Below are 26,981 nucleotides of genomic sequence, written 5' to 3'. Positions count from 1 at the left end.
ATAAATGACTATATTTTCGATTTATGTATTTACTATACTTTTTGTCATTATTTTAGAGTGTACTCCTTCTATTTATTTTAAAAATTAAACCAGTAAACCAGTATGCCATATTATACCAGCAATAGCCTTGTACATCTCAGATTTATTGCATCTCCTCATTGCATCATTTTCTCTTGTACTTGATCTAACCTTGTGTTGTTTTATTCATCATGGTCCTTTTAGTGGGCTAAGATGTGAAACTGGAAGACAATGGTACTGATTATCCTGACTCTGTTTAGGCTTAAGCTAATGTGTATGTCTCTTAGTGCTTAACAAAAAGTTTAAAATGTAAAAAATGTTTTAAAATGTTAGAAATATAGGGAACCAGCAGTTAGTGTAATGGCTATGTCGCTGGACTCCCACGTAGTTGACCGCGGTTCACGTCCGGGGCCCGGTGGCTTAGAACTCACGCTGGGCACATGTGCGTGCATGCCCAAGATCCCGAGGAGAATGGAGGAGAAGGGATTGCGGCGTGACCATCACCTCTGGGGGGTGATTTCTCGCTTTCTGTCTCTCTGTCTCTCACTGTCTGTCTGGCGAGCGCACGCACCCTATAGCAAAAAAATCTCTCCAAAAAAAAAATTAACTAAAAATGTTAGAAATATGGGGGGCCAGCAGGTAGTTAAGGCACTGTACTCCCACATGGCCAACCATGGTTTTAGTCCTGGACCTGGCAACTTAAAAATCATACCAACCGCATGTGTGTGTATGCCTAAAATCCCAAGAGGAGTATGGAGAAGGACTGCAGTATGGCCATTTTCCCTGGGGGGTGATTTTTCATTTCCCCCCTCTTCTGTCTGTCTCTCTCCAGCAAGCACAAGCACCATATGGAAAAAAATAAATTAGGAATAGAAAAAAGCCTCTAGGGGCCAACTCCATGACCTGGTGGTTATAGCAGCCAGATCTCACATGGCTGACTGTGTGGTTCGAGTCCTGGACCTGGCAACTTGAGAAATACACCTGGTATGTGTGCATATGTGAAAGGAGGAAGAAATGGGGGAGAAAGGATTGTGATGTCACTATTTCCTATGGTGAGTGCTTTCTCCTCTTCTTTTTATCATAAGTGCATGTGCCCTCCAATTAAAAAAAAAGTTAAGAAAAGAGCCTATAGGATGAGGATATAAAGAAAAATATAAGGGCTAGCAGGTGGCATGGTGGTTAAGGGCACGGCACTCCCACATAGTTGACCGCGGTTCAAGTCCAGACAGACAGAGATAGAGAGAGAGAAAGTGAGAAATCACCCCCCAGGGGGAAAAATTTTGTTTTTAAGGTTGAATAATTTTCTACTTTATGGTGATCAGCAGGTGCCGTAATGGTTATGTCACTGAATTCCCACATGACCAACTGTGGTGCGAGTCCTGGACCTAGTGCCTTGAAACTCATGCCGGGTGTATGTGTGTACATGTCCAAAATCCCAAGAGGAGAAAGAAGGAGAAGGGACTGCAGCATGGCCATCCTCCGTTGGAGGTGATTTCTTGCTTTCTGTCTCTCTGTGTCTCTGATGAGTGCACACACGCTATAGGGAAAAAAAAATCCAAATAAATTAGTAAATAAAGTTAAATAAAATAACTCTTAAAAAAAGAAAAATATATTTTGTGCAAGTATACAAAATGTTTTTGTCTTAATCTAAGTGTTATTACAAAAGTCAAAGTTTTTTTAAAAATTAAGTTTATAGGTGTCAGCAGGTAGAGTGGTGGAGTCTCAGACTTGGTGGCTTGCTTTTTCACTTTTTCTGTCTCTCTCTCTCTCTCTCTGTCTCTCTCTGGCGAACATACATGCCCTGTAGCATATTAAAAATAATAATAATGATAAATAAAAATAAATAATTCTTTTTAAAAATTAAGTCTATAAAGTAATTATAGAAAGCTTAGTTTATTACTGAATAATTTTTTATATAAGAATTTTTTAGTATAGCCTAAGTGTACAGTGTTTATAAGGTATATAGTAGTGTATAGTAACGTCCTAGGCCTTCCCATTCACTCATCAGTCACTCATGGATTCATGAAGAGAAATTTCCAATTCTGCAAGCTCCATTCATGGCAGGTACTCTATACAGGTGTACTATGTTTCACCTTTTATACTACATTTTTACTATACCTTTTCTATGTTTATATACATACATACTTACCATTGTTACAGCTGTCTAAAGTATTCAGTCCAGTAAAATGCTGTATAGGCTTGTAGCCTAGAAACAATAGGCTATACCATAAGCCTAGGTATATAGTAGGCTACATCACTCTGGTTTGTGTGAGCACACTCCATGATGTTCACATAAGGATGAAATTGCCTATAACACATTTCTCAGAATATATTCCCTTCATTAAGTGATGCATGACTGTAACTTTTTTTCTTTTTAAATCTAAGAAAGCTTATCCTTACAGAAACTACTTAGAGGTAATTTTACTAAATCTATTTCCATGAACAGAGGACTTAATCCTAGCAGTTAAGGCAGAGACTGCATTAAAATCAAAATACCAGACAAAGGTCAAAGAAAGGTGCCTAGGTAGTGAAGGAGACAAAAATTAATAAAAAATAGCTACAATGTAACCTACACAGGAACTATGGTAAAGCAATGTGACTTGGTTATTATGAGTAGCTATCATAAAAATGATAACCCAGCGCCCCATCCTAAAGGAAGAAATCATCAGAAGGAAAGGAATATGTACTCAGTACATCACAAGTTACAAGTGTATTGTCAGACATTTTGTTACCCATGCCATGCCTACCTGGTATCAGAGAATTCCAAACTGATGACATTGAGGACTTTCTCTCTCTTCCCACTGTAATAATATTTCACAAAATCACCGAGCTTCATCTTGCAGTCAGCCTGGCGGGTCACATCAATCACATCAATTTCTTTGTCAGATCCTGCAATAAAGAGATGTATTCTACACCAAGTGGTCTCAGAGACTGGAAAACATAGTCTCATCCCCTTAACTCCCTGGAATGGTCTTTCACTCAAAGCTTCTATATTCAGGGGCCAGCAGATGGTATGATGATTAAAGCACTGGACTCCCACATGACCAACTGTGGATTGAGTCCCAGACCTGACAGCTTGAAAATCATGTCGGGTACGTGTGTACATGCCTAGAATCATGAGAACAGAATAGAAAAGAAAGGACTGCAGCAAGGCCATCCCCCCTGGGGTGTGATTTCTCACTGTCTCTCCAGTGAGTGCAGATGCCCTAAGACAAAAACCTAAAAAAATAAAAATAAAAAAGAAGCTTCAATATTCAGACACTGTATATATATATGCATGTATATTCAAGGGCTGGGGAATTTATCACAATTTATTTAGATCTGTGTGCTATGCCCAGGCCTACTAGGGCTATGGAACTACTTGGCACACAGACTGAAACATAACACAGTTTACCTACCTAGGCCCTGCTTCCTCACTACTTCTTTTTGTTTCCCCAAAAACGCATGCCTACACAACAACTGACAAATAACCACAAGAGTCAAGGCCTTTCTTCTCTCAACACAGGACAGAAATACTATTATTCCTAGAATTCTCCAGTTTACAAAAAAGAAAAAAAAAAAAACAGGGCCCAGTGTGGTCTGTTAAGAGAAGAAAGGAGTTCAGGATTTGGCTCTATCTTTACTAAAAAGTGACTTCTGGCAAGGTACCTCACCTCAGATTCCCAAGATGGTTAGAAAGAAAATACAAGGTAAATTGGAGGGAAAGGGACATAGGTCTTAACAGGAGTGAACAATGTGACAGTTAAGAGGGTCTGTGGTGTCTTACCAACATAGTGTTCCACATCTCTCACAGTGAATGATGGCGAAGGCAGTGTCATCCCCAATCCATCCTTTTTCAAGACAAGGATGGGCACACTGAAGCTGTTCTCTTCTAGGAATTCCACAGTCAGCTGATTTCCAGTGGGCTTCAGAATCACTTCATCTGAGCTGTGGACCATAGTAGAGAAAGCATAAGCCCAACAAGGCCTGCCCACTAAAGGCCTTACTGGATGATGCCATTCACTCAAGGGTGGGGTCTTCCTGAGGGGACCTGTGGGCTGGTAACTAATGACCTAAACCTCATGTGCCAGGATAGAGATGGCCTGTACAAGGCAAGAGGCCAAGTCACTGGCAGAAGTGGGGAATATATGGTCAATAGAGAATTCATCTAGATGGCAAAGAAAGATATCAGTCAACAGTCTGCCCAAGAAGTAGATGTCTGACAACTTTGGGTGATTTGTTCTAGCCCAGAGTAACATCACCCAATTTAAAACATTGACAGGGGTCAGTAGGTGGCATGGAAGTTAAGGGGGCTAGATCCCACATAGCCAACTGTGCTGTTCCAGTCTCAGACCCAGGGCTTGGAAAACATGTCAGGTACACATGTATGCATGCCCAAAATCCCCAAAAGAAAAGGGAGGAGAAGGCACGCTATAGCAAAAACTTAAAAAAAAAAATACTGATTAAACAAAACAAAACAAAACAAAACAGGTCAGGCTATAATAACACAATGCTCCATGATTCTGAACCACATGAGAAGGTTCCAGGTTCACATTTCAAGATTTCATAATACATACTGGGCATTCATACATGTGCATAGCCTTGGCTGGCTGAGGCCAAGAGTCGACTGCTGCATGAAAGCCCTGTTAGGGTTGCTTGTCTCTTTCTCTCTTGTGAAATAAATGAATAAGTAAACTTTAAAATTGCATTTTTTACAACCACTTTCTCAATACACATACTTAGTTGACTAGAAAATAGGAGTTTTTAAAAACTCATGCTGAAAAAAAGATAAGATTATTTGGTAAGTTGAGACAAATGTATTAAGCTCATATCTACCTCAGACTTTATGTATTTTTAGATGGCCCAAAGATTAAATTGTAAAACATGGCCTGTTGCTGTGGCCTAATGGTTAAGGGAGCCAGATCCCACGTGGTGGACTGCAGTTCAAATCCCAGCCCTGGGGACCAGCAGTTAGCGTAATGGCTATGTCACTGGACTCCCATGTGGTCGACCGCGGTTTGCGTCCTGGATCCAGTGGCTTAAACTCACACAGGGCGTGTGTGCGTGCATGCCCAAGATCCCAAGAGGAGAATGGAGGAGAAAGGATTGTGGCGTGGCCATCCCCCCTGGGGGGTGATTTCTCGCTTTCTGTCTGTCTGGCAAGGTCACACGCCCTATAGCATAAAAAAAAAAAAAATCCCAGTCCTGGTGGTTTAAAAAACACACAAGGCACATGTACATGTATGCCCAAAATCCTAACAGGAAAGAGAAATGGAGGAAAAGTGATCGTGGTATAACCAGTCATTTAAAATAGTAATAAATTAGGACCAGCAGATGGCATAATGGTTACATCACTGGACTCCCATATAGTCAACAGTGGTTCGAGTCCTGGACCTAGCAACTTAACACTCATGCCAGGCGTGCATATGTGTGTGTGCCCAAGATCCCAAGAAGAGACTGGAGGAGAAGGGATTGTAGCATGGGCATCCTCCCTGGGTGTAATTTCTCTTCCTGTCTCTCTGTCTCTCTGATGAGTGTGCATGTGCCCTAATGCAAAAATCTCTCTAAAAAATAGTAATAAATTTAATTATACAAAAATTAAAATTTTCTGTAAAATTATAAATCAGTAAGAAATAATAACATAACAGAAAAATAGGCAACACTGGGCAGGTGGTAGTGCAGTTGTAACACATAAGAAAAGTACTGGGTTCAGCTAAATAATGTGATTGAATATATAAAAAAAAATTTTTAAATAAATCATTGTTTTTTAAAATTTTTTAAAAAAGAAATTAACTTAAAAAAATGAAAGTAAAGTCCTGGGTTCAAGTCCCAGGCTCTCCCTCAGCACACCAAGCACATACACATGTCTGTGATCCACGCTGGTTGAGACTAGGGATGAACTGCAGTATGAAGACCCTGTTGGGAGTACCTGTCTCTCTGCCTTTCTCTCGCTCTCTCTCTCATGGAGGAAATAAACTTTAGAAGAAATCAAGAAAAAAATTGTCAACACAAGCAAGCTTGTTAATAGAGAAATAAAAATGTCTCATAAATGCATAAAAATCTACTTACCTCCTTCACAATTAAACAAATAGAAGTGAAAACAAGAGTTCATTTTTTAAGAGAGATTTTTGCTACAGGATGTGTGCACTCACAGGAGAGACAGAGAGTGACAGAGAGAAAGTGAGAAATCATCTCTCAAGGGAGATGGTCATGCCACAATCCTTTCTCCTCCATTCATTCCCCTCTTGGGATTTTGGGCATACACAAATATTTCCTGGCAGGAGTTTTTTTTTGTTTTTTTTTTTTTGTTTGTGTATTTGGTTTAAGAGAGAGATTTTTGCAATAGGATGCATGCCCTCGCCTGAGAGACAGACGAAGAGACAGAAAGTGAGAAATCACTGCCCAGGGGAATGGCCATACCACAATTCCTTCTCCTCCATTCTCCTCTCAGGATCTTAGGCATGCACGTGCTCACACCCAGCATGAGGTTTAAGCCACCAGTTCTGGACTTAAACCATGGTCAATTATGTGGGAGTCCAGCAACATAACCTTTACACCATCTGCTGATCACCTGGTTTGAGTTTTAAGCAGCCAGGTCCAGGACTCAAATTGTGGTCTATTATGTGGGAGTCCAGGGGAAATAACCATTATACCACCTACTGGCCCCAATATTTCATTTTTTTTAATTATGTGTTTATTTAATCCCACTTATTGTTATTATTATTATAGTTATTATTATTACTTTGACCAAACAGAGACAGAGAGAGAAAGAAAGGGGAAGTGAGAAAGCAAGCCACCAGGTCCAGGACTCAAACTATGGTTAGTCATGTGGGAATTTACCGCCTTTAACCACCACACCACCTGCTGGCCCCAAGATTTCATTTTTTATCTATCTGAAGGGTAAAAAAATTGCTAACAGGGGTCAACAGTTGGCAACATTTATAAATATTTTTAAAACATATACGCCTTGGCCTAATAATTCACTTTCAGACTGTAAATCTACACGTATACTCAACACATATGCAAAAACTTAAGTATAAAAGATTTTCACAGCAGCATTTTTTTTTTCTAACAAAACACTAGATTCAACTTAAAAGTTCATCAACAGAGGACTGGTTAAATAAAGTGCATTTCTGGACCAGCCAATGACATAGGGGTTAAGGCAGATGAATCCCATAGGGCAGACTTCATGGTTCAAGTCCTGGACCCAGCGGCTTGAGACACACACTAGGCATGTATGTATGCATGTCCAAAATCCCCAAAGGAAGAAATGCAGGAAAAGAGACTGTAGTGTGACCATTCCTCCTGGGGAGTTATCTCTCTCTCTCTCATGAGCATACACACCATCAGACAAATTAAATAAATAAAATGCATTTCCATATAATGTAATCCATGAAAAAAAAGAACATCTGCATGTGCTGTTACAGATTGATCTCCAAAATAAATAATCTAGATTTTTAAAAAGCAAAATTAATAAAAAATAGTCTTTCCATTTGTATCAATAAAAGAAAAACATGGCCAACTCCATAGCATATTGGCTATGGAGCTGGATCCCAAATGGCCAACTGTGATTTGAATCTAGCCCCAGTGTCTTGAAAAACATGCTGAGTGAATGCATGCAGGCCCCAAATCCCAACAGGATGGAGAGATGGAGGAGAAGGGACTATGGTGTGACTATGCCCCCATTTTGGGGGTGCTTTCTCTCTCTCTGTCTTTCTGATGAGTGCACTCATCCTCTGGTGATACAAAAGGAAGAAAAGGAGAAGAGAGAAGAAAGAAAGAAGGGGGTAAAAAGGCAAGGATACACAAAAAATATAGTAATGTGCCACATCATGATGTTTCAGTCAACAGTGGACTACAACAGTAGTCCCATAAGATTATAATAGGCTATACCACAGAGGCTAGGAGTGTAGTAGGCTATACCATGTTAAGTTTGTATAAGTACACTCTGTCATGCTCACAAGATGAAATTACTGGGGTCAGCAGGTGGCATAGTGTTTAAAGGCACTGGAGTCCCATTTGGCCAACCACAGTTTAAGTCCTAGACCTGGCAGCTTGATTTCTCTCTTCCTCTTTCTTTCTGTCTCTCTCTGGTCAAATTTAAAAAATAATAACAAATGGAATTAAATAAATAAATAAATCTTAAAAATTATGAAATTGCCTAACAATACATTTCTCAGAACGTATCCCCATCATTAAGCAACACATGACTATATATGCTTGCATAAGTGAAAACTTTCTGAAAGAATGTAAAAGAAATTGATTGACTTTGGAAAAGGGACCTGAGGAGTCTAGAGTAGAGGAGACTCACCACCTTTAAATAAACAAACAATTTTTTAAGAATTTAGTTGTAGAAACACATTCAAAATACCACTTCAGCTATAGGAAATCTGAAAATGCTCCAATGAATTAAAAGTCAAGCAAAAGAAGGGCCAGCAGGTGGTGTGGTGGTTAAACTGGCTGAACTCTAACATGGCTGATAGCAGTTCAAGTATTGGACTTGGCAGCTTGCTTTCTCACTTTCCCTCTCTCTCTGCCTCTCTCTAGTCAACTTTAAAAAAAAGTAAAAATAAAATGACAATGAATAAAATTTTTTAAAATAGTCAAGCAAAAGAGAGTATTTTTAGCTTGTAATTTTTGCCCAATTCAAGTAATTTATTTATTTTAATTTGACTAGAGGGGGAGGGAGGGAGGGAGAGAGAGGAGGAAAGAGAGAGTGAGAGAGAGAGAGAGAGAGAAATTGAGAAAGCAGGCCACCAGGTCTGGGACTCAAACTGCAGTCAGCCATGTGTGAGTCCAGAGCCCTTAACCACTATACCACTTACCAGTCCCTAAATTTTTAACACTTAAAAGTTGTTCAGCAAAGAATGAACTCATCACAAAGAATGAACTTAATAGTCAAAAGATTTATGAAAGGGATGGGACTCCGGCATAGAAGCTGTCGCAACTAAATAACTCATTTCATATTTATACTGTAAAGATATTGATTGATACTACCTACCAGCCCCAATGTCATTGGGGCTTTAAAAGATGTATATGTACAACTATATGTCAATTGAAAATTATAACTAAAAAGGTTTTTAATAAGACTAGCTTAGGGACCAATCCATGGCCTCATGGTTAAGGGAGCCGGACACCACATGGCCAACTGTACAATTTGGGTACCATATCCAGTGGCTTCAAAACACCAGGCATGTGTACATGTATGCCCAAAATCCCAAGAGATTAAGATAGAGAAGAAAGAATTGTGGCATGACCATTCCCCACGAGGGAGTCTTTCTCCCTTTCTGTCTGTCTATCTCTGATCTGGCAAATTAAAAATAATAATAATAAGCCCAGCTTAAATTTTTCAAAAGAAATAGAAAACAAAAAACAACTGGTAATAAGATGTGTTTGGCAATCCTTTTTCCTCCATTTCTTCTTCCCATCAGGATTTTGGGCACATGTACACACACTTGGTGTGTTCATCAAGTTGACAAGGCTGAGATTCAGTTGTCAGCCAGTGCAATCTGACTCCCCTAAACATTGTACCACACAGCCAGCCCTCCCAAAGACTCTTTAATCGTAAAAGAAATACATTACCTCTCAAAATTTTTTTATTTTTAAAGTTTGCTCTTATATACAACGGGAGATTTTAACTTTCTAATCTTTAACATTCTATATAGTTCTAGCATTCCTTAAATGTAAGTATCCTCTCTTGACTTGGGCAAATGCTGCCTCCCAACTACCAAAAGTTTCTAAAAGTGGGCCTAAATATTCTGTGTACTTCAAATGAAACTCTTGCTACTGATTCTCAGACACTTACCAAACTTACAAAGTCCTGAAGACACCCACAAATGAAGAAGGCACTTTATTGGATAACTATTGGGAAAGCTGGGAGGAGATGGGTCCCAGCTTCCTAAAGCCCAGACATTTACCAGTCCTTGGTGCAGGGGTTCTCACCTGTCAAAAGTTCTACTCCGGAGTTCTCGAATGAATGTGGCACTTCCAGTCTTCACTGGCTTCCCCTTTTGTGTATCATGCCCCTTTGAAGATCCACGCCGTTTTTTCACTAAACCAGAAAAAGACACGAGACTGTGAATCAGAATGGCTATGGGCTATGAATCCAAGAACAAAGGCCTCAGCAGATCATTCTTTTCTTCTACTCTAATAACACCTTGAAGTATCTGGAGTTGAGGCCCTCACAGTCTCAGAATATATTTCTGCTATTTCCTAAGGAAAACAAATCCAAAGCACTCAGGCAAAGGCACTTGCCCTCCCAAGTTTCCTTTGCTTTGTCTCTCCTCTAGACCACCTTCTCTGGGAAACATTAAGGTCTACTTACTAATAGAAGGCCCATGTAAGACCTCACAGTTGGGACAGTGGTAGAGGTCTATGTCAGCAGCCTTCTCCTCTTCGACACCAACACAACTGAAAAAGAGAAAAGCAGACAAGATTTATGGAAATTTTATTTTTTAGAAGGTCTAGAACATTGCTATCCAGTGGCTATTAGGTACATGAGGCTATTTATACTTAAATAAATTAAAAGCAATAAAATTTAAAATGCAGTTCTGTCATGCTAGTGACATTTTTCAAGTACTCAGTAGCCACATTACTGGTTACTATTTTGAACAGATTATAGAACTTTTCATCAGTACAAAAATTCTATTGGACCATATTTGTCTAAAACAATTTAATATCAGAACCAGTCCTGCTGCTTGGTGGTTAAGGGAACCAGATCCCATATGGCCACCTGCACAGTTCACATCCCTGCCTGATGACTTGAAAAAATACACCAGACATGTGCGCACACAAGCTCAAAATCCTGACAATGTAGAGAGACAGAGAAGGGATTGGGATGTAATCATATCCTATCAGGGGGTACTTTCTCCCTCTTCCTCTGTCTGTCTCTGGTGAATACGCACACACTCTGGCAAAGTTTTTAAAATAAATATGATAAAACTAAAAATACATACACAGTAAAGTCAGTAAGACTCACAATGGTCAAAGCTGGAAAGAATTCTAGAGCAGCACGAATAAAAATATAATGTGAGCCAGATACATAATTTTAAATGTTCTAATGGCCATATTAAAAGGTTAAAAGAAGGTCAGTCCCTTGAACAGTGATTAAGCACTGTACAAGAAGCCAGATCATGCAGGGCCACAGGTGTTCAAATTCCTGCCCCAGTGGCTTGAAAAACACAACTTGTTGGTATGATTATGCCCCACTGAGGGGTGCTTTCTTTCTCTCTCTCACTCTGCCAAGCACATATACCTTATTGCAATAAGAATATTGTTAAAAAAAAAAAAAGCTAAAAGAAACATGTGAGGGACCAGCAGGTGACATGGTGGTTAGGGCACTTGACTCCCACATGGTCAACTGTGGTTCGAGTCCTGGACCTGGCGGCTTTGCTTTCTCACAGTCCCTCTTTTTCACTCTGGTGAGCATGCCTGCCCTGTAGCAAATTTTAAAATAATAATAATAATGATAAGGTTAAATAAATTGTTTAAAAAGAAACATGTGGGGCGAGCAGGTGGCATAGTGGTTAAGAACACTGGACTCCCACATGGCCAACTGCAGTTCGAGTCCCAAACTGGCAGCTTGATTTCTCACTTTCTCTTTCTCTCACTCCATCCTTCTCTGGTCAAATTAAAATAAATAAATGAATAAATAAATAAATCTAAATAATTCTTTTTAAAAAGTGCAAAATTAATTTTAATATTTAACTCAATATGTACAAAACATTATTTCAATATAATCCAAATTTTAAACTTCATTGAGATACTTTACTAAATGAAAAGAACTTAAAAGGAATGTTTCATAGTCAACAGTGGTTCTGAGTGAAAGGTAATTATTTTTCTCTTCCTTGTGTTTCTTATTGAATATGTGTTGCTTACTTCATATTTTAAAGTCTAAAAGAAATTTTAATTTTGAAAATTTGAGTTTGCATGTATATAAGGTAGTAATCTTGCAAAATTAAACCATTCCCTCATTACTCCTAAATCTTTGGTCAGCCACATATAAGAGGGAACATAAAGGTGAAGCTGAACGCAAACTAGTTCAGTGTAGATTATACTCATAACTGACTTCCTGGGACCTGAATCCCACCATCTTCCCAGTAAGTCCATGCTTGTAAACCTGTAGCATATCATAAATTGGAGATAGTACCATAATCTTTGTAGGACTCTATCAGATAATGTATAATATATAGTGTGTAGCACAGTGAGCATAGAGTCTGGTACACATTAACTTATTAATATGTGATAGCTTGGGACCAGCAGATGGCATAATGGTTATATCACTGGATCTCCACAGTCGACCACAGTTCCAGTCCCAGATCTGGTGGCTTAAAACTCACACCAGATTCATGTGCGTGTGTGTCCAAAATCCCGAGAGGAGAACAGAGGAGAGGGGACTGTGGCATGGCCATCCCCCATCAGGGATGATTTATTGCTTTCTGTGTCTTTGTCTCTCTGTCTTTTCAGCAAGCACAGGTGCCCTATAGCAAAAATCTCTCTCTAAAAACAAAAAGTGAAAGTTATTATTATTATTATTTTTTTATCCAGTTCAGACCTCATTCTTCACCTGCCTAAACCTTCTTTAAATATATTCCCCAGATCTTGTGGAATTAGCTCACTTACCTGGACCATATGCTTTCTACCTCATTTCCTGTTACCCTTGGTCACTGCTCATGGAAGCTCCTTCACCAATCATCTCTCTCTCCTGAACTTCTATCTCAAATGGTTATAAGCTTTCTGTACCTCAAAGGCCTTCTGCTCATAAACTTTCCCAACTTAGCTGTTGTACCCTTGGCAATTGCACCCCTTGGTAAACAAAAACTACTCTACATTCACATTCCCTTCAACAAACCCTCCTTCCTCTTTCTGCCTTAACTGAATCCAGCTTTCTCCTATGAGAAAATCATTTTCTCTGAACCAGTGTCAAAGTATGGACTGCTGCTGCTCTGTGAACTGTTTACTTATTATAGGTTTATAATAAGTACAGAAAGTGAGAGTAAGCACTACTTTATGTAAAAGCTTTTATGACAATTTAGCAAAATAATTACATTATCTATTAAATCTAATAAAAAACTGGGGTTTATATCTTGTATTACTTTTTTGCTCATACCATTTTTTTAAAGATCTATTTAATTTTATTATTATTATTTTTTAATTTGACCAGAAAGAGATGGGGGGAGGGAGTAAGAGAGCAAGCCGCCAGGTCCAGGACTTGAACTATGGTCAGTCATGTGGGAGTCCAGAGCCTTAACCACTATGCCACCTGTTAACTCCACACCATTTTTAAATTTTATAATTTCCTATCTACATTTAATTATTATACATCTTTATGGCATACAACATGATTTTCTTAAAACATGCATGCAGTGTGAATATCAAATCAAGGATATTACCAAATACATCATACTTTAATTTAGACAGAGTCTCATTACATCACAATCTTCCTGCCTCAGCCTCCTATGGACTACCAGCATGCCTAGTTCCTTCAGGCTTAGTTCCTTCAGACAGGGTCTGGCTATGCTATCCACACTGGCCTCAAACTTGCAATCTTCCTCTTTCAGCCTCCAGAGTAACTGGGACTAACATGTATGCCACCACACCTGGCTTTTTAGGGCAGGGCAGAAATCAAATCCAGGCCTCCTATGTGGTCTCAGTCTGCAAAGAAGCAGTGTCAACCAGTGTGCACCACTGCTGCTGAGTCTAATAATTAATTCTATATTTTATAAAAGGATTGGTTCATTATAAATTAGAAATTTTTTAAAAATCCAAATCGTTTGCCACAGAAAGTCTAAGAAGCACTGTGTTGGAGCTCTATCAGGCAGAAACTGTACATATTCCCATATGCTCATAACTCAGGGCTAGGCTATGAGTAGATGTCCTCCTCACTCTCCAGTGAGACTTTTTTTTATTCATTCATTCATTTTGATTTGACCAGAGAGAGGGGGAGGGGAGTGAAAAAGCAAGCCACCAGGCCCAGGACTTGAACCATGGTTGGCCATGTGAGAGTATCTAGCACCTTAGCCACCATGCCACCCCACCAGGGAAACTTTGAGATTATCTCTCCTCTACCCTTTTTTTGTTTTTTGGGGTTTGTGTGTTTGTTTTTTGAGAGTTTTTGCTATAGGGCGCGTGCGCTTGCCAGACAGACAGAGACATAGAGATAGAAAGCGAGAAATCACCCCCCGGGGGGATGACCACACCGCAATCCCTTCTCCTCCATTCTCCTCTCGGGATCTTGGGCATGCACGCACACGCACCCGGCATGAGTTTTAAGCCCCCGGGTCCGGGACGTGAACCGTGGTCGACTACATGGGAGTCCAGCGACATAGCCCTTATGCTAACTGCTGGTCCCTCCTCTACCCTTTTATAAGATCTCTTACTTTATAAGTTTCATACCATCCAGCCATACTACTTCCTACTTCTCTTCATCACTGTCAGCTACCCATACATATCTCCCCAACATATTCTTCTTCTCAGTAAAAAAACCTACTCACATAGTCCTCTCTACCCCACATCTTGCCAACATCCTACATGACACCAGTATAAATATAGAGCCCCAACATCCCAGGCTCTTAGTTCTTTGACTTTCTCATCTTCAGAGACTATTACCTCTACTCTCATTTCATGACCATCCCCCAGACCTTGTCAACACCAAAAATTGCTCCACCTCTGGAATATTATATTCATATATCACTTTCTCTGACCACAAGTGTATCCATTTAACTATCACTCATTACACCTGTTCTCTGACCTCAAAATCCCTTGATCCTCCTACTTTTCACCTATTCACTCATTCTATTGTTTTGTTTTGTTTTACTTTGCTATAGGGTGCATATGGTTGAGGGTAGAGGGAGAGAGAGAAATCACCCACTAGGGCGGGGTGCTGACCACACCACAATCCCTTCTCCTTTCTCCTCTTGGAATTTTGGGCATGCATGCACACGTGCCCAGCTTGTTTTTCAAGTCACTGGGCCCCGGACTTGAACTGAATAGTCGGCCATGTGGAATCCAGCTTCCTTAACCTTCCTGCCATCTACTAGCTCCTATTCACCCATTCTTGATTTCAACCTCCTTCCCTATCTTGCTTAGATTCCAGTATTCTTCAATTCAACTATTCTCTTATAACAGATATCTTCACTTGCTCCACTGCCTTTCACCCCCACATGCAAACCCCAACCTAGGCTCAGTCCAACTATGACCACTGGATATGGCTAAAAAAAAAATCACAAATTGGATTGGTGAATCAAGAAATTCACTGTCCAGGGGACCAGCAGGTGGTGTGGTGGTTAAGGTGTCCCATATGGCCGACAATGGTTTGAGTCCCAGACCTGGTGGCTTGCTTTCTCACTTTCCCTCTTTCTCTCTGTATCTCTCTCTGGTCAAATTTAAAAAATGAATGAATAAATAAAATTAAATTAAAAAATAAAATTGTCAAAAAAAAAGAATTATTTCCTAAAAAAAAAAAAAAAAAAGAAAGAAAAAAATTTCACTGTCCAAAAACACTTGGTCATGCCGTTTAACAGTCCTTTAATTCCTTGCTCAGTTCTCCCATTATCTACAGTGGCTATTTCAAATCTCTGACCATCCTATCTCCTCTCTTCAATTTCTGCAAGTAATCTTACTTCCTACTTCTTACAGAAAATGAAGTAATCAGATGGGAACCACTTTAACTTCCCACCACCAAATCTACCTCCCTCTGTACCCATCCCTTCTTCCTACTAATGAAAATACTATTTTCCCTTCCTTCTAAAGGCAGTTTTTGCCTGGGTCACATCCTTTCTTATCTTCTCAATTATCTCTTCTTTCTGCAGTATGTTAACCCTTTTACTCCCTACTTTCTCTTTCACAATAGCATTTTAAAAGCTCACTGATCACAGGACCAGCAGATAGCATAATGGTTAAATCGCTGGACTCCCATATGGCTGATTCCAGCTCGAGTCCTGGACCTGGCAGCTTGAAACTCACACCAGGCGTATGTGCATGCATGCCCAAAATCCCGAGAGGAGAATGGAGAAGGGACTGAAGCGTGACCATTCCCCCACGGGGTGATTTCTTGCTTTCTGTCTCTCTGGAATGCACACAGGCCCTGCGCATACATGCCCTATGGCAAAAAAAAAAAAATATCTCTAAAAACAAAACAAAACAAAAATTCACTGGTCTTTACAAATAAACAAAACCCTGCTAACTCACTTTTCCTCTTTCACTTATGTCCACCTCTCTCTGCCCCTTCATAGCCAAAAGTATAATTTGTTTAAACCTATGCAGCTTCATAATGACTCTTTTGAGTAGGTGATACTTGTACATAATACAAAACTCAAAAGTACTAAGGGTATACAGTAAAAAGTCTCCCTCATAACCCTAGCCACCCAGTAATATCTGGGCCAAACTTTTACAAAAACACTTCTAGGGTTGCTATGTACACTTTTATCCTCAGCTACAGTTTGATTTTACTTCCCACATTGTTTAAAACAGATCTCACCAATGTGTCCTCCTCGTTGACACATGCTGTACTCTCCTTTATCTCACTCAACCTCCTAACAGCATTTCTACAATGCCAACCTGGCACTCCGACCACTTGATAAGCTCCCTATCCTTGATTCCCATAACACCTACTTGCTTGGTGTCCAGCCTTCAGCTAACATTTAATCAGCATCTGCCAAACCCTGGCCTGACCCTGGTCATTTAATGAGCATCTGCCAAATCCTGGTCTAGAGAGAAAAAGAGACAAAACAAAGCATGCTAATATCCCTGCCCTCAAAGAGCTCACTTTCTAGTGACGGAGGCAGATGACAAGATAAATCAATGCAAACAGTGAAATATATTGTTTGCTAGTGAAAAAAGCCAAGAAGAAAAACAAAAGCAAAATATATGTATGCAACTACACACAACATGCATCACACACACACATAGACACACACACACACACAATGAGAAACAGGAAGAATAGTAGTGTTGGCAAAAAAAAAAAAAAAAAAGAAAAAAAATTAGGTAGAGAAGCCAGAGAAAGACTAACTGACCAAATGACTTTTAAATAAAGACCTGAAGAGAACAAGGTAGAGGGCAGGCATGTGGCATGGTGGTTGAGGCGGCTAGACTCCCAAATGGCTGATCAAGGTTTGAGTCCCATACCTGGCAGCTTGCTTTCTCACTTTCCTTCTCTCCCTGTCTCTCTCTCTGGTCAACTTCAGTAAAATAATAATAATAAAAAAATGACAATGAATCAAGTTAAATAAAATAATTATTTAAAAAAAGAGAAAGAGAAAGCAAGGGAGTAAGCCGTATCTATATGAGGAAGACACAACAATTACAGAGAGGGCCAGAGGTGACATAGTAGTAACATGCTGCTCAAGTGATGCCAGACTCATATTGAAGATCACAGGTTCAGTTCTCCAGTCAGTCTGTACATGCTGGGGACACAGAACCATGATCCTGGCTGCATGGGAGGGCTGGGAGATCACAGCATGAGACACTGTTGAAGGTATCTCTCTCTCTCTTACCCTGAGAGAAATAAACTTAAACAAAATTAGAACAGCAAGTATAAAAGCCCTCTGGCGGGAGCATGCCTAGAATATTATTAAAACAAGAAGAAAGAAGAGAGTGTTCTGGAGCAGAGAGCATAAAGGACAGTAACAGATCAGAAAAGTAATGGTTCACATAGCAAGGTCTTGTAGGCCATTATTAAAAAACTTTGGATTTTCCTGAATAAAGAACTAGAAAGCTGCATGAGGACTAATTATGAGCAGGGATGTGATGTAATCCTATGTCTCTGGTTACTCCTATTTCCCAAATAACTTTTTCCCCTGCCAAGTCCCCAAATGTTGAAATTTCTTATGCACTTACATCTCCTCACTTTCCCTCACTGATCTCATTCACTCCCAGGGTTCCATGTTTCCTCTATGCACTTATATTTCCTAGCTAGATTTTTCTGCTGAGTTTCAAACCTTTTCCTCCAAATGTTTCCTGGGTATTTCTACTAGAGAGTCAATTTATATACTTCCAAATTTAACATGTCCAAATGCAATTTCTTCTCCTATCCATTCTCTAAACTTGCTACCTGTCTTACGTTCCCTACTTCAGGAAATAGCACCATAACCAAACCAGGTATTTAAACCAGAAAACTGGCAGCCATCGTAGACTCACCTCTTACTCTCCCCCTCTAAAATAACCCAAGATATGCATTCTAGCATCAAGTTAGAAACTCAGACTCTAGGACTAGCCCCATAGCCTTATGGTTAGAGATGTGGATCCCACATGACCAACTATAGTTTGAGCTTTGGTGGCTTTAAAAGCATGCCAGGTGCATGATGCATGCATGCCCCAAATCCTGATAGGATGGAGAAATGAAGAAAAAGGGACTGCAGTGTGATCATACTCATTGGGGAGTGTTTTTTTCCTCTTGCTCTGTATCTCTCTGTCTCTCCATCTCTCTCTGGTAAACACACACACCTTCTGTCAATTAAAAAAAAAACCCTCCCACACATATACCTCAGATCTCAGGTCTTGACTTTCTGGATTTGCATCCTATGACACTAACTGTGGGATCTCGGGAAAGTTATTTAACCTCTCTGTGCCTTAGTTTCCTCATGAGTAAGATGGGGATAAATTATACCTACTTCATAATGTTATCAAAAGTAAATTAATGAATTTAGGCAGTTTGGAACAATGTCTAGAAAATAGTTTTCCCAATATGAGGGGACTTCAAAAAGATCATGGAAAATGGAATTAAAGTACAAGTTTATTTTAGGTGCAAAATTATTTTAAATCCATGCATAGCTTTCCTGTGAAACACATTTTCCATAAATTTTCAAAAGACCATTCCTGTTTGCTATTATTATCCATACCATCACCATGTCCCATTGACTCTCTTAATTAACTATTAAGTATGTTCTTTAATATTTCTTACTGCACCTACCCTAATCCAGACCATTATTATTTCCAACAAGGATTATTGTCCTGGCCTCCTACCTGAGCTCCTGGCCTCTATTCTGTCCCCACCCAACTGGCCCTCCACATTACGGCAAAAATGATCATTTAAAAACACAAATTTAGGGCTGGCTCTGTAGCCTAGCGCTTAATGAAACAGGATACCATATGGCTGACCATGGTTTGCATCCTGGCTCCTGTAGCTTGAAAAACATGCTGGGTACACGTGTATATGTGCCCAAACTCACAACAGGATGGAGAAATGAAGGACAAGGGATTGTAACATAACCACAATCCACTAGAGGGGGGATTCTTTCTCCCTCTCTGTCTATCTGTCTCTGGCAAGTGTATATTAACTCTGACAATTAAACACACACACACACACACACACACACACAAATTTGATCATATCAACCCATGCCTAAACCCCACAGGCTCCCTACTTATCTTAAGGTAAAGTATAAACTGACCCATAGCCTCAAAGGCCTAGCCTCTCTGGCCTTATCTTTTGCCTCTTACACATAGAATCAGCTACATAATTTGTAGGTCCTAGACAAATGAAAAGTGGGAGCCCTTTGTTCAAAAAAACAAGAATAAAGCTTTTTCCTTACTTTCATAGTCTGTCTTTCTGTCTCTCTCACAGCTTACCACAGGGTTTTCTTTTATTTATTGTCATGCTCCCTTGGGTTGAGGATACTCAGGAATGAATATAGGACCTCACAGGCACCCTGGGGCCCTGCCTGGTGATTCAGTGTGTAGGGTGCATGCACCCAACCCTGACTCTGTTCACTTAGGTACACTTGGGCCCAGTGTCCCAGGCAGCCAGCCAAGAACCTAATAAGAGAAGCAGGGAGGCAACAGGAGGTAGGACCACATACAAGCAAGGCTCTATGTCCCCAACACATGCTCCATTGCCCCATCAGCTACTAAACACAAACTCAAAAATAAAATTGTTAAGAATTTCAAGATAACAACTGCAGAGCATTAAAACTCTCACATAGAGCCCCATGTGACTACTTGGTTGCAGACCTATGAAGTGGCCCCACATTGAAGCAGCCCTGCTGTAAAAAGCTAGCTGGACTCTCAGTGCTATCCTCATTCTAGAGTCTGGGCTTTATCACACATGGTACCCTCTGCCTGGAACATTCCTATTCTTCTTCCTGTTGCTATGACACCTCACACACACTATCCCTATTTCAGTTCTCACCACACTGACTTGCAATTGCTACCTTACTTGCTGTCTAACCCTGCTGTATTTGGCAGACAGTGTATATTGTTCACCTAAAGTCTTCACCTTCTCCATCTCCCAATCTTGCTTTATTATTCACCTCAATTCAACAAACATTCATAAGGCTAGATAACTCCTCAGATCAGGGAGACAGAGAGATGAAAACAGGGCTTCTTGTCTTCACTGTCTCAATAATTATCACCAGAAACCAAGAGTAGGACATACTATTTTTCTCTGGGTAGCTTTAGTGAAGAGGACAATTATTATAGTATCAGGTCCTAAGACTAACATGAATTATTTTTACATGTACAGCAGACTCTGGTACATGGTAAGCACTCAATAAATATTTATTAAGTAAATGAGTGCATAAATTCACCAAATTTTTAAATTGTCAGAGGGCATGTGTACTTGCCACAGAAAGAGAGCAGGGGAGAGAAAGAGACAATATCCCACAATGGGCTATGATCACATCATAACCCCTTCTCCTCCATTTCTCCATCCTGTCTGGATTTGGGGTAGACACATAAGAACAGCATGTGTTTCAAGCCACCAGGGCCAGGACTTAAACTGCATGGTCTCCCTTAACCACCAGGCCATAGGGTCAGTCCAAATTCAACAAATATCAATTAAGCACAGGTATTGCCCTCACAGAATGACCATTCTAAAGACCAAGAGAGGTATACCAGACAATTTCGTAAATGCTACAAACTATGGTAAGAGGATAGTGATTAAACAAGTAAATTTGAAGTCTGCATAAAAGGAACTGAGAAGAAAACTGAGTCCCAGACCCAGTGGCTTAAACTCATGTCGGGCGTGTGTACATGCATGCCCAAGATCCTGAGAGGAGAAAGGAGGAGAAGGAATTACGGTGTGGCCATCCCCCCTGAGGGGTGATTTCTCACTTTCTGTCTCTCTGTCTCTTTCTGGTGAACACACGTGCCCTACAGCAAAAACTTCTCAAAAAATTTTTTAAAAAAATACCAAAAGGAAAGGAAGATGGAGAGGAGATTGCAGCATAACCACTCCCTATGGGGGAGAGGAGACCATGAGATTTCTCCTCTCTTCTCACTCCATATCTCTCTGGTGAGTGTACACGACCTCTAGAAAAAAAAATGTTTTTAAAAGAAAAAAGAGAGGGACCAGTAGTTGGTGTAATGGCTACGTTGCTAGACTCCCCCGTAGTTGACTGCGGTCCGAGTCCCAGACCTGGTGGCTTAAACTCACACCGGGCACGTGTGCGCGCATGCCCAAGATTCCGAGAAGAGAATGGAGGAAAAGGGATTGCAGCATGGCCATACAACCTGGGGGGTGATTTATCTCTTTCTGTCTCTCTGTCTCTCTCTCTGTCTTTCTGGTGATCGCACGTGCCCTATAGCAAAAACCTCTCTAAAAAAAGAAAAAGAAAGAGATCATGTTTTAACTTTCTTTTTTCAAAACTTATCAGAAAAATCCAAGTCAACTTCTGGTTTTCCATAACAAACTTGACCAGACAGAGCATAACCTATAAAACTAGAAGCTGGAGATCAGCAGGTGGTGATGTGGTGGTTAAAGCACTGGACTCCCACATTGCTGACCACGGTTTAAGCCCTGGATTTGGCAGCTTGAAAATCAGGCTGGGCAGTACGTGTGTGCATGTCCAAAGTCCCAAGAGGAGAATGGAAGAGAAGGGATTGAGACTTGGCCATTCCTCTTGTGGGGATGATTTCTCACATTCCCTCTCTCCATCACTGTCCTGCACATGCCCTATGACAAAAACCTAAAAAGAAAAAGAAAACTAGTAGCTAAAACATCCACCATTCCCAGCCCCAGCCCCTGCTTCCAGGCACATATGACTTAGAGGAATACAAATAACACTGAACAAGTTCCAGTATACCTCAGAAGTTTCTCCTCCATCTATCTGGTTTCTGACATGTGAGTTTGCCATGTAGAGGCCTCCCTCACTAAATTCTGAATACACCAAAAGAATAACTTCTTGGGACCAACAGTTAGCATAATGGCTATGTCACTGGACTCCCACATAGTCAACCGCGGTTCACGTCCCGGACCCGTTGGCTTAAAACTCACACCGGGCGTGTGTGCATGTGTGCCCAAGATCCCAAGAGGCGAATGGAGGAGAAGGGATTGGGGCATGGCCATCCCCCCTGGGGGGTGCTTTCTCACTTTCTGTCTCTCTCTGTCTGGCGAGTGCACATGCCCTATAGCAAAAACCTCTCAAAAAAAAAAAAGAAAAAGAATAACTTCTTATTCACTGACATGCACACAAACAGGCTGTCATCTCTATCTCAAAAAAAATTAAACAAAAAAACCCTCTTATTACCCCTCCAGTCACTACCCCATTAGTCTGTTCCCCTTTATACCAAAACTCTTCAAAATGGGAGTCATCCTTGACTCCTTTCTTTCACAACCCTAGTTCATGTATCAGCAAATCCTCTATCAATATATACATAAAATCCAACCACTTCTCATCACCACTGGCTGGTTCAAGCCACCATTGCCTAAATAGATTAGTGTTTCTCAAATTTTAGAGAAGTAGATAAAAACCTAGAAAATGTGTTCAAACAGATTGGCCCCATCACCAGAGATCCTGATTTAGTAGGTCTGGAGTTGATACTATAAATGTGCATTTCTGGTGAGCTCCCAAGTTATGTTGATGCTGCTGGTCCAGGGATCACACTTTAAGGAATAATTATCTACAACAGCCTCCAAATTCTCCCTGCTTCCAACCATGCTCCTCATCTTGAGTTTGTCCTAACAACCAAAACCTAAATCAGACCGCAACTCTCTTTTGTTCAAAACCCTTCTGTGGCTTCCATCTTATCCAGAGTAAAACCCAAATCCTTACAATGGTCCATATGATCCTATACCTGGGCCCTACCTCCAGAATTTCTCATCCAGTTAAGTCTGGGGTGGGATGTAAAAAATAGCTAAATTATAATAGTTCCCAAGTGATAGTGATCCTGCTGGTTTGGGGACCGTGCTTGGGACCACACTGCCCTACAGGATCTGTGTCTTACACACACCCTTAATCTCAGTTTCCACTATTCTCCCCTCAATCACTCTCTCCCAATAACTTTGGCCTCCCTGTTGTACTAGTACACTAACATGCCAGGCCTGTTCCCCATTCAGGTCCTTTTATTTCCTCTATCTTGAACATTCTTCTCCCATTTGTCAACATGATTTCCTTCCTTACTTTCCTTCAGGATCCTGTTCATATGTAACCCATCCATAATCATTTGATATAAAATAACCATGCCTCCAGCCACAAAGGTGGCACTCCTCTCCTGCTTACCTTGCTTTACCTTTCTCTGTACTATTTATTGTCACATGATGCAAATTGAGGTGCTAGTTTACCATCTCATGTTCACTGTTGTATCCCCCACTATCAGTGTATAAAACAGTGGACACATAGCACTTATTTGTTGAATAAATATGTGCATAAGTGAATGACTAAATAAATGAATACATCTCATTTCCTAGACTGAAATAATCTAAGTCACAGCCTTTATCTTATTCATCTCTATCTTCTATAGTTTTTAGCTTATTCCTTGGCAAACAGTAACTACCCAGTAAATATTGCAAGAATGTTCTAGATGACAGCCCCAATTAAGTATCTACTGTGCCAGGGACTGTGCTAGGTAATTTATAGACATTGGTTAAGCCTCAAGATAGCCAAATAAAATAAGGATTCTCTATGCTTTAAAATGGAGAAAAAAGAAGCTTGCAGATGTAAAATGATATGCTCAAAGTCACAGAGCTAGTAAATGGAAAAGCTGGGATTCCAGGCCAAGTTTCCCTGACTCTCAGGCCATGCCTTCACAGTGTGCACCACTGCATCTGTTTCCAAAAGATTTTCATTTAGATGCCATAACTCAGTCCTGAGCATCACACCTAATCAGACCTTCCACTGTATCTGGAATTCCCCATAGTATCCCACTAGGGACATTGACCACCTAAGTTTTGGTATGTGTTCACCATCTCAGACTCCTTCCAGATTGTTTAGTGAGGCAAAAATTATGCCACTCTGGTGGCAAAGGAACAGTTCTATGTCTTGATTAGGGTGATTACATCAATCTACAAATGTGACTGTATAAAATATATATTGTATAAAACTGTATAAAATATACAAACACACACAAATGAGTGCATGTGGAACTAGTAAAATTGGAATAAGATAGTGAATTATACCAAAACTCAGTTTCTTGCTTTTTCCTGACATCTTCCTGTATAAGATGTCACCATAGGAGAAACTGGGTGAAGCATACAAAGACCCCCTCCAAATACATTTTTTACAACTTTCTGTGAATCTATAATTTTTTTAATTATTAAAAATTATGCCATACAAGACCGCCGTCAACCCGCATGCTGGCAGGCTCCGTTATGGCGACCCGCAGCCCCAGCGTCGTGATTAGTGATGATGAACCAGGTTATGACCTAGATTTACTTTGTATTCCTAATCATTATGCCCAGGATTTGGAAAGGGTGTTTATTCCTCATAGACTAATTATGGACAGGACTGAATGGCTTGCTCGGGATGTGATGAAGGAGATGGGAGGCCATCACATCGTAGCCCTCTGTGTGCTCAAGGGGGGGTTATAAATTCTTTGCTGACCTGCTGGATTACATCAAAGCACTGAATAGAAATAGTGATAGATCCATTCCTATGACTGTAGATTTTATCAGACTGAAGAGCTACTGTAATGACCAGTTGACAGGGGACATAAAAAAAAAGTAATTGGTGGAGATGATCTCTCAACTTTAACTGGAAAGAATGTCTTGATTGTCGAAGATATAATTGACACTGGAAAAACAATGCAAACCTTGCTTTCCTTGGTCAGGCAGTACAATCCAAAGATGGTCAAGGTTGCAAGCTTGCTGGTGAAAAGGACCCCTCGAAGTGTTGGCTATAGACCAGACTTTGTTGGATTTGAAATTCCAGACAAGTTTGTTGTAGGATATGCCCTTGACTATAATGAATACTTCAGGGACTTGAATCATGTCTGTGTCATTAGTAAAACTGGAAAAGCAAAGTACAAAGCCTAAGATGAGAGTTCAACTTGAGTTCAGAAACTTCTGGAGTCCCATTGACATCGCCAGTAAAGTGATCAAACAGTCTATTTCTGTGGCCATCTGCTTAGTAGAGCTTTTTGCATGTACTTTCTAAGATTTTTCTGTTTTGTATTTTAGACATGTCAGTTGCTGCATTCCCAAACTCTTTATTTGCACTATGAGCCTATAGACTATCAGTTCCCTTTGGGTGGATTGTTGTTTAACTTATGAAAGAAAAAAAAATCTCTAAACCACACCACTATTCAATGAAAATATTGAAATTGTACCTGTAAGAAACATTTAAAGAGAAGATATATTAGTTTTTTAATTGGTATTTTAATTTTTTATATATTCAGGAAGGAATAGAAGAAGCAATTGAATACTGTTAATTATACTACTGCGTGTTTAGAAAAGTAAGGAGCAGTCAGTGTTCACATGCATGACAGCATCTAACATACTTGGTTCTGTCAAATAAACCTATGTGCTGGAAAAAAAAAAATATGCCATACTAAGAGATATCCTATGAACCCTAACAGAGCAGGTTGTTCTTCTGATCCATCTAACTCCACATTCTACAAGACCTTCTCTAGAGTAGTAACTCTGCAGTCCATATACTACTTCTGGTAAGCCCTAAATATAAATGCTGGGACTTCTATTCCCTTTGACATATACTCCTAAAGCTGTAGGTTATCCTTCTGCTGTTTTTAAATGTATGGTGCTCACTTAAATCTGATTTCACTTAGAACAAAAATGCAGAGTTTATGTGCTTATAAACCCTCATTTTCCCTATCTTTCACAACTCCTAGAAACTTAACAAGAACAGTGCTTTATTCTGCATTCTACAGCAAGAATCTAAGAGACCCAGGTTCAATTTATGGTCTACCAGGTAACTGGATATGTAGCTCTAGGTGAGTTATTTAACTTAGTGGGAGAAAACAGTACCTCCAAAGAGGGAAGATTAACTGGTCACTTTTGGTTATAAAACACTATGGAATAAACACACATCTCCCTATTCTTCCCTCTAAGTATAGCTAAAATCCTTGGACATGGTATATTAAATAAACCTAAGAAGACTATGAAATGAGGAGAGAAGAAAGCAGACCAACTAGGGACAGGAGGATCCATCCACCAAGTGGTGGGTGTCAACAGAGACCAAGTAGGGAAGCTGGACTTCCACTTCCAAATGGCAGTAATGAAGTAATCACTTCCTGCCACTGAAGTGCAGTGTCTGAAGAGACTTGCAAAACAGAAGTTTCAAATAAGACCCAGAATCTCGTAATATAATGTCTTAAATGTTTAAGATATAATTAAAATAATCACTCATCGTATCAAAAACAAGGAAAATTACAGCTTGAATGAGAAAAGACTATCAACAGTATTGAAAATCAACAGATATCAATACTGAGATAACACAGATACTAGAATTATCTGACAAGGATTTTAAAGGAATCATCATAAAAATGCTTCAATGAGTAATTACAAACATACCTGAAACAAACGAATAAACACAAAGTGCAAGTAAAAACTATAAATTCTCTGCAAACAAACAGGAATCAGAGGACCAGCCAGTGGTGTGGTAGTTAAGGTGGCTGGATTCCACATGGACGATGGCATGGTTAGAATCCCAGTCCTGGGTCCTTTTGATGCCATTCTTCCTCTGTTCACTCAAGCCTGCTCCTACCTCTCAAAAGTGTACTTTAACTTTTACTTAATAAATTACCTTTTCCTTACACTAAAAAAAAAAAAAAAAAAAAAAAAAAAAAAAACCAAAAACGGGGCACAGCAGGAA

At 40.0% G+C, this 26,981-nt stretch overlaps 1 protein-coding gene and 1 pseudogene across 7 annotated transcripts in view; one reads left to right on the top strand and one right to left on the bottom strand.

Annotated features, from left to right (window-relative positions):
• The window catches only part of PHF8 (PHD finger protein 8), a 182,529-nt gene that overhangs the window by 118,597 nt on the left and 36,951 nt on the right, over positions 1-26,981 (bottom strand). For all 7 annotated transcript variants that reach the window (XM_006162417.3, XM_006162416.3, XM_006162418.3 and 4 more), the window contains exons 3-6: positions 10,322-10,407; positions 9,940-10,048; positions 3,785-3,945; positions 2,766-2,907 (exon numbers count right to left, since the gene is read on the bottom strand). In XM_006162417.3, coding sequence (XP_006162479.1) covers positions 2,766-2,907; positions 3,785-3,945; positions 9,940-10,048; positions 10,322-10,407 — 498 coding nt within the window. The remainder of the gene's footprint in view (positions 1-2,765; positions 2,908-3,784; positions 3,946-9,939; positions 10,049-10,321; positions 10,408-26,981) is intronic.
• LOC102482052 (hypoxanthine-guanine phosphoribosyltransferase pseudogene) lies at positions 24,494-25,563 on the top strand (annotated as a pseudogene).

Source organism: Tupaia chinensis, unplaced genomic scaffold (assembly GCF_000334495.1).
Source record: "Tupaia chinensis unplaced genomic scaffold, TupChi_1.0 Scaffold139962_1, whole genome shotgun sequence".
Taxonomy (NCBI): domain Eukaryota; kingdom Metazoa; phylum Chordata; class Mammalia; order Scandentia; family Tupaiidae; genus Tupaia; species Tupaia belangeri.
Note: the sequence above shows the minus strand (reverse complement) of the source record. Positions and strands in the feature narration are given on the sequence as shown.